At 33.1% G+C, this 8,715-nt stretch overlaps 1 protein-coding gene across 4 annotated transcripts; it reads left to right on the forward strand.

The window, feature by feature from the left end:
- Positions 1-1,205: 1,205 nt before the first annotated feature.
- Positions 1,206-4,350, forward strand: LOC18036342 (protein indeterminate-domain 7). 4 transcript variants are annotated; one of them, XM_024180948.1, is made up of 4 exons: positions 1,206-1,239; positions 1,736-2,021; positions 2,140-2,536; positions 3,081-4,350. In XM_024180948.1, exons 2-4 carry the CDS (start codon positions 1,802-1,804, stop codon positions 4,219-4,221), a joined length of 1,758 nt encoding a protein of 585 aa, XP_024036716.1. In that variant the 5' UTR covers positions 1,206-1,239; positions 1,736-1,801; the 3' UTR covers positions 4,222-4,350. The 4 variants fall into 4 exon arrangements, with proteins under 4 accessions (XP_024036716.1, XP_024036715.1, XP_024036713.1 ...); XM_024180947.1 differs by lacking the exon at positions 1,206-1,239 and adding an exon at positions 1,255-1,376 and having other exon boundaries at positions 1,464-2,021; XM_024180945.1 differs by lacking the exon at positions 1,206-1,239 and adding an exon at positions 1,355-1,376.
- The last annotated feature ends 4,365 nt before the right edge of the window (positions 4,351-8,715 follow it).

An 8,715-nucleotide genomic window follows, 5' to 3' on the forward strand; every position in this document is an offset into this window, starting at 1 on the left:
TCATCGAAAACATGAACAAACAGAAAGACAATGTAGCCTACATAAAGTACCCACATTATTTAATTTCATACGGCACAAAAAAATATTGTATATGTGATGGTGAAACCTTCATTAATTTAAATTTTAAGTCATTGTTGATGATGCCCTCAAGGCTCTTATATATAAATATTTATATGTATACTTCATTTGACATAAATCTCTTTCATTTTTTTTTTCTTCTTTTTGAGAGAAAATCAAATCTACGAAGTTGATCCGAGAAGTATGAATTTACGATTAACCCTTCGTTTGGGGTTATTACGAAATCATAATTTACAGTGCTTGAGTCAATCAAAAAAAATTTTTAAAGCTTCAAAAAAGTCAATGAAACTTAATTAACATTACTATTTGAAAATATAATTCTGTTAAGAGGCCCATACTTTGATCTAAAATTTGGTGACACATAAGTCAACCAAAGTGTATCTTTATCTACCATCCTAGTCACGACTGATAATTACATCAATTATAACAACCTTGACAATGATAACAAACAATTACCACAGCCCAAATAATATAATAATTTAACTGGGCTTTACTGATTATAATGGAATACTATTCATGATCATCATAATTATGATCATAAATTAATAATGATGAGGGGAAAAAAATCAAAAGGTCAAATTAGGCAGCAGTGAGCAGCTGCCTGGTAGTAGCGATAGATTATGGAAGAGTACTTAGAATACATAGCCATCAGCTATCAGCTATCATATGACCTAAATTGGGTTCCCATTTCTTTTATTTGATAAAACATGCAAAATTGTCAGAAATTTCAGCTATCTCCTTGCAAAACAAATATTAAAAAACAAAGTGAAATTAACAAAAAATAAATAAAATAAAATGAAGTCACTAGCTAGCTTTTAGTCATGCCTGTTGGCAAAATTAATCAATGAATCAATCATGTCACTGTAAATGTAGAAAGCTGTGAAAGTTAACTCTATATACAAAGTTACAGACCCATTCATCTAATATATGCATATAGAATACACATATATAGGCTTTTTTTTTTTCTTATTCTTTTTGGCTGGTTACTTTTTGATCATGGGGATTAAACAAAAGTTCAAATTATTTTAGCAGACAAATAAAAAAAAAGAAAGCAAATAGAGAATAATAATAATATAAAGATTAAAGAAAGAAGAGATTTTTCTGGGGGTTGTGGAAGAGAACAAAAGAAAAGACAGAAAGTGCAACGTCATGAGTTAAGCAGTAGGGTTTCTTTTTTTTATTTGGTGTTTTTATTTCTCTTTGCTTTCAATATCATACACACACAGAGAGCACACAACATACATCTCTTCTCATCCACTTCTCTTTCTCTCTCTCTCTCTCCCCCTCTCTCTGTCTCTGTGAGTTTTTATTTTCTTGGTTATTATTTTTCTTGTTTTTTGGTCATGTTTGTATGCTTATGGTTGGATTTTCCTGGTAAATATTAGAAATAGCAAAGCTTATGTTATGAAAGCATGAAGAACAAAAGTTCTTTGAGGAGGATCTGCTTTAGCTGCTAGCTATATAAACAAATATAATATTGTCTCTTGGGTTGAAGCCAAACAAACAAGGAACCATCAAGAGAATTATTGAGAGATAAATATACGTTTATATATCAGTTGCAGCTAGTTTTCTTTTGTTGTTTGTGTTACTACTTCTAGTTTTTTCATTTATTATTTTCAGCTTTTTCTATATAAGTTTGAAATGTTTTGTCTTTTAGATCCTTTGCGTCCAAGAAGATCTATGTGACTCAAGGTTCAACCTTGTGAAGTCCCCAAGAGAAAAGATGATGAAAGGCTTGATATTTCATCAACAGCAACAACAGCAGCAGCAAGTTTTAGAAGAAAATATGTCAAATTTGACCTCTCAATCTGGTACCGAAGCAAGTGTTTCTTCAGGCAACATTAGGGGCGCTGAAACAACAAACCATCAACAATATTTTGCCACCCCACCAACTCAAGCTCAACCACCTGCAAAAAAGAAGAGAAACCTTCCGGGCAACCCAGGTTAATTATTATTATTTCAATTTTTACATCTTGGGTTGTTTCTTATTCTTTTTATATACAAAAGAAGTCCCTTTTTTTAATTTTTAAAAATTTATTATTTTGGGTGGTTTTGGATCAGACCCAGATGCAGAAGTGATAGCTTTGTCGCCAAAGACGCTGATGGCGACAAACAGATTTGTGTGTGAGATCTGCAACAAAGGGTTTCAAAGAGACCAGAATCTTCAGCTTCACAGAAGAGGGCACAATTTGCCATGGAAGCTAAAGCAAAGAACTAGCAAAGAGATAAGGAAGAAGGTATATGTGTGTCCAGAGCCAAACTGTGTGCACCATGACCCGTCAAGGGCACTTGGAGACTTAACTGGAATCAAGAAGCACTTCTGCAGAAAGCATGGTGAAAAGAAGTGGAAATGTGACAAGTGCTCAAAGAGGTATGCGGTTCAATCAGATTGGAAAGCTCATTCCAAGACCTGTGGCACCAGAGAGTACAGATGCGACTGTGGAACCCTTTTCTCAAGGTAACTAATAATCAATCCCAAAAATAATGTTTATTACATAGATTCCATTTGAACATTTCAGTCCTGTTTATGGAAGGGAGTCGGAAATCTTCATTGATTGAGACTTGCGCGAAAGAGAGAATGTCTCTTTAGTCTGTCCAAAAATCCCATGTATAATCTTTGATTATTCACACTAATGAGTTTTTTACAACACATAATTCATCTATGTTTCAGCTACAAGTACTACTCCTATTTAATTTGATACCCTAGACTCTAGACTCTAGAGAGAGAGAGAGAGAGAGAATGCTTAGAATGGATAAATGAAATTCAAGAGTAGCTTATGTGGACAATTTGTCCTTAGCTAATTCAGCGAAAAAATAATAATAATAATGGATGCAAAAAGAGAGAGAGTGGGGAAAAAGATGATGAAGAGTGAAAGAAAGTCAAATATTTCTGGCATTGTCATGTTGAGCACTTTATGACGGCTTTGCTTTTGTTTGCTTGTGTTTGAGATTGTTTTCTTTTGCTGGGTTTTGATTTTTTTTTTTTTTTTTTTTGGGTCCAGGAGAGATAGTTTCATCACGCACAGAGCTTTCTGTGATGCTTTGGCTGAAGAAAGTACAAGGGCTATTACAGGAACAAACCCAATTCTCAGCTCATCATCTCATCATCAACCTGGTATTGTTGCTGGGGCCTCTTCACATGTAAACTTACAGATCCCTCAATTCAATCCCCAAGACTTCAGTGCATTTTCACTTAAAAAAGAACAACAAAGTTATAGCTTAAGACAAGAAATGCCACCATGGCTTGGTAGCCAACAACCATCAATACTAGGATCAGCTGTTCCTGGCCTGGGGCAACCACCATCCTCTTCGCACACCGTTGATCATCTCTCATCACCATCATCTTCAATCTTCAACACAAGGCTTCATCAAGATCATCAGTTCACACAAACCACCCATCAAGATTTGACTCGGAACGATCACCCAGCAAACCCTAACCCTAGCCTCGGACCCACGCTCAGTGTTCCTCATACCAACTACCATCAAGCAATGGCTTCCGCTTTCCCACATATGTCAGCTACTGCATTGCTGCAAAAAGCAGCACAAATGGGAGCAACAATGAGCAGCAGCAAGGCTAGTACTGCTACTGGTAATTCGTCGTCGTCATCTTCACCAGCTCATCATGCCGCCTTGACCAGACCCCACCAACAACCACCACCCCCACAACAAGCTCACGTGTCTGCAACACCTGAACATCCTGCAGGCAACAATAAAACAAAAACAACAACTGGGTTTGGTTTGAATTTGTCTTCACGTGAAGGAGTTGTCCATGGCTTGACTCCTTTTGGGACTAAAACTTCTGGGGGAGGCTCATCAGGTCCTTTTATCCAAGAAATGCTCATGAATACTTCTTTTTCATCTGGGTATGCTGCTGCTTCTCCATTTGATGATGCTTTGACATTTGGTGGGGTTTTTAATTCAAAGAAAGAGCCTCATCTGAATCATAGTTTCAATGAATCATCGTCACTCTCCAGAACAAGTGGAATTAATGATCATGGAGAAGAAATGACAAGAGATTTCTTAGGGCTTAGAGCTCTCTCTCAAACTGATATTCTCAACATTGCTGGGCTTGGTAACTGCATTGACACAAGATCTTCTCATGAGCAACAACTCAATCATTCTCAAAAACCATGGCAAGGTTAGCAGCTGAGGTGATGATTAGGTTTTTATTTTTCTTTCTTTTTTCATTTACTTTCTTTCAATCTTCCCAAATGGAAGATTTCTGAAGATCATGATATTTCAATACACTTTTGTAGCTATATTAAAATTCAACCAAGAATTTTTTTTTCAGTCTTTTTAATATTTTTATTTCACTGTAATAATTAATTAATTTGTACTGCACACGCACACACACAACCAAAAAAATATATATATAAAATAAGAAACCTTGGAAAGGAAATAAGGGAACCCTAGCTAGTTCTCTAGCAATAAACACAATTAGAAATTAAATAAACAACTCAAGAGCGAAGGACTTCTACTAGAAGCACTTAATCGTTCTTTTTTTTTTTTTAAGTGACTTCTCTTATTATTCGACTTAATTCTCTTTTATATTTTTATTTTAGTTAATTAATTTATATCTTGAATTCTTGAAACATCTGTCTGAATTGATCCCATTTTTGTCCATATAGGGGACAACTTTTTATGCATCACATGTATTAATTTTAAGAATCAATTATCTTAATTAATATATATGTGGACACAATATTTATTTAGATAATCAATATATTGGTAAATTAATTCCAATTAATCAAAGTACATATGAAATCTATATGCAATAGAATTAGAACTTCGACAATGTATAGTTTTTTTACTACAAATATGTATGTATATATACACTGATAGAGGTCACAAACATTATTAAGCAAATGTACGTGTGTGATTAGTTTTTATATTTCCGTTTTAATCCTTTTTGTTTTAAAACAAACTCTCCTTTTATTTCTATATACACAAAAGTTCAAGAAGTAAGTTGAATTGGATTTACCATTATTATTGGTAACTAAAAAAAAAAATTGAAAAAGAAGTGACTGAAACTCCAATGAAGCAATAAGCCAAAACCGAGCTCTATCCCTTTTCCTTTCTTCGCATTATTGTATAAAAATAGAGTGAGAAACTTTTGAATATGCGAATATTTATAGGTGTATGTATTGTTTGTGATGTCCATGCTGCTGCTGTAAAGTGAATAATAAGGGATATACGTTTGTTGGACACAAGAAGCATTGGATCCTGCAATTTGGAAAGATTCGTCAAAAATAATTAATTTGCATATAGAATTGTGAAACTTAGCTTAATTGCTAGATTGGTTGATATATATGAATATATATGAGACATGCCAAATAGTATTTAAAATTTCTTTTTTATGTAGCTATAAATTAAAAAAGATATCGATGATGTTTGACACCTAATGTGGGTGCAATGCAAGTGGGATTCAATCCCGAGGGAGGATCACTCACTCTCATTACCCTATCATTTATAAACAAATTTTACACTATTCTTCCTTTTGGGGTTGTCACTTTTGATCTTCTTTTTTAATAATAATTTAAGTTTCTGATTACACCCTTTTCCATAATATGGGTAGTTGTAATAAAATTATAAGTTCAAAGTATGTTGCTTTGAGTATAATATATATAAGATGTGTGCTCGAGTAAGGTACAATTAGCCTATCATAAGAGATATGTATATATGTGTGTGTGTGTGTATAAACTTACATTGTTAAAATAAGAATGAAAAGAATAATATTAATTCTTATTGATAGATCTCTAAGATTGTTATGTCATTTTAATGAAAAACTTCGTGTGAATGAAATTAATGGATCGGGCTGCTCACTTTGAAAGTGGAGCTCTCAGCTGTACATGCACTTGTTTCTTTCAACTTTCATTGGTTTTAGAAAAGTATTATCAAAAAAACTAGACCAACAAAAAGATTCCTCTGCAATCCCACTTCCCCTCACAGAGAAAGCGATCAAGAAAAAGAATAATACGCAATAATTCATGTTCGTTCATGCATGGTGTTTGGGCAGTTGTTTTCGCTTTCTTATGCATATATTATATTATGCTAACTTCATAAAACAACTCTCCCGGATGTGACATGTTATATATGTTTCTACTTTAAACTTAGTTAGTCTTACTAATTAAGAGATAATTATGCCACGGTGATGGACAAAATGTAAAGATTCAGATATTGGGATTTATGTTGATAAATAAAGAAGCTAATTAGGAAGGGAGCACAATCCCCAAAAACCCACAAACATTTCCTGATTATGGATGCTTTGTTGGGTGCTTTCTGTCTGGTGATACATGATGATCACTGATCAGAGTTTTTTTTTTTTTTTTTTTTTTTTTGAACTTTAATAAAAGAACAAAAACCAATATGTGGCGGTATCTAAAAAAGCTGACATATAAATTCAACAAAGGCTACAAGAGAGGGGCTGTGTTATGTTAATGTATGTGTCTGGAGTTTACGTATTTTGATGGTGGGCATGGCTAAAGAGTAAAGACTAGTTGACTTGTCATTGTAAAGGATTCAAGATGCTCTCAATAATAATAATACTAGCCATAGCTAGTACCTACTCTCTCTCTCTCTCTCTCTCTCTCTCTCTCTCTGCACCTTTTGCCTTGACTTACTGTCTTCTTCCCTTTTGTTCCTGCTTTCACTTAAACTTTCAGCTTCCATGATCATTATGGTGCCTAGAAAATGCTTTACTTTCTTTGAAAATTTGCCTGTTGGGTTGGCCATTTATATTTGTACATGGCTAGTCGAAGAATTGTCTTTACATTTAATTAGTTACAATTTTTAATTTAATTGCTGTACTTGAAGTATATATATATATATAAGACAATCAAGTCATATTATTGTTGCCTGTTGCCATGTCGATGGTGGCTGGTTTTTAACCTGTAGCGGGCACCGTACAGGGCAGCGCATATTTCGTTTCTTTTTCTCCTGTTTTATGTCTCAAATAAACTTTAGCTCTTAAAAAAAATTAATCTCTGATGGGTGACACTAAACATCAATCTCATTTTAGAATCGAGTGGTGCTATTGTCACCCCTCAATAATTCTCTTACAGCCCCTTCCCTAAATATACCCCATTTAATCATTTCAAAATTGACTATTCCTCTTTTAACACCACCTTCCGTTCCCTTAACACCCTTGTTCACTATGGGAAAAAAAAAATTGAAAAAGTCTATGTAAAGGACTGGGTCTTGTAATATATTTTAAAATCTAAATTTACATCACAAAAGAGGAGGGATTTGAGAAATAAGAAGACAATAGAAGAAATTTTCGTAAAATATATAATATAGTTTATATAGGAAATTATATTTTCTAATATATGGAGGAGTGGAGAAATTTTGGCAAAATAAGAGATCCATCTAGAAGTAGAAGGGTGATATCTTTGTTGTGAGAAGATTTCTCTTTCATACAATTTTCTTATTCTACAATGCTTGAAATGGAAAATTTTCTTGGCTGCTTCAATTCAATTGCATGCATCAATAAAGCATTAAATACAAATAAAAGCATAAATAATATGAGACGTGAGGATTTAGGGAGCTTTTAAAGAGAGAGATGAGTTCACAAATATTAGAAATTGACTCATCAAATTTGACTGAACAATTTATAATCTTGCCATAAGTCAGAAAATAATAATAAGAATTTGTGAACATATATAATCGACTGTTTATTATTTAAGTTTTTTCTTCATTATTTGGAATGGTTGCAGAGAAGAGAAGTTTTGTATCTAAATTCAAACTTGAATTGTGCAGGCTCCTTGCAGGAGTTTCATTAGAGGTCTTTTAATGTAATTTCCTGTATGGTTAAAATTGGAAAAACAAAAATGGGGTTTTGATAGGATTATTGAGGAGTGCCAATAGTGCCACTCTTTAGCATCCGCACGATAAAGCTAGTAGCCCAGTATAAATGGACTTATTCTTTTGGGCTTCCTCAAGTAAGTAAATGAAACGTGAAAGCCTAGTGAAGGTCCACTTGCAAGCTCAGCATTCATTAGTACTTGTACATTTCTTTGCTTACAAGAAAAATAATTTCCATTCGAGTGTCTTAAAAATCATCTCACCCAATTAAAAAAACAAATATGATAAACAGACTGGAGGCTGAATGCTAATAGTGATGGTAAGTTGCAGGTTTGGGCAGACTTTTTCAAAGTCGAGATCTAAGCTCATTTTAGGTGAAATGTAAGAGTCGAGTTCATTGCGGGCTCAGCCTGAATCTTGGCTTAGGCTTACATATATTTTTAATTATTTTTTAAATAGTTGTAAATTTGTAATAAGTTAATAATTAACAATAAATTAAAAAAAGACTGTTTCAAAGTAAAATAATAAATAAAGAAAGCGAAGCAAATAAAAACTTATAGATTTAATTTTTCAGTATTAAATTCTTTAATTCAAGCACCCTCTTAATTAATTACGCTTAAGAGAGAGTTAAATATTATAATTTGTAAGTTTTTTGAACTTGACTTATGAATTAAAGATTTAAGTTTTTTAATTTTTTTAGATTTTAATTTATAAATTTATATTTTTTTAAAAATAAAGGGTTGGGCCGGGGTAGCCAATTGTCAATATAACTTATAAAGATAAACATACAAATTGAGTATTGAGTAATGTCATCATGCTTCTTTTACACTTATCAAT

This window comes from Citrus clementina, unplaced genomic scaffold (genome assembly GCF_000493195.1).
Source record: "Citrus clementina cultivar Clemenules unplaced genomic scaffold, Citrus_clementina_v1.0 scaffold_7, whole genome shotgun sequence".
NCBI classification, from domain to species: domain Eukaryota; kingdom Viridiplantae; phylum Streptophyta; class Magnoliopsida; order Sapindales; family Rutaceae; genus Citrus; species Citrus x clementina.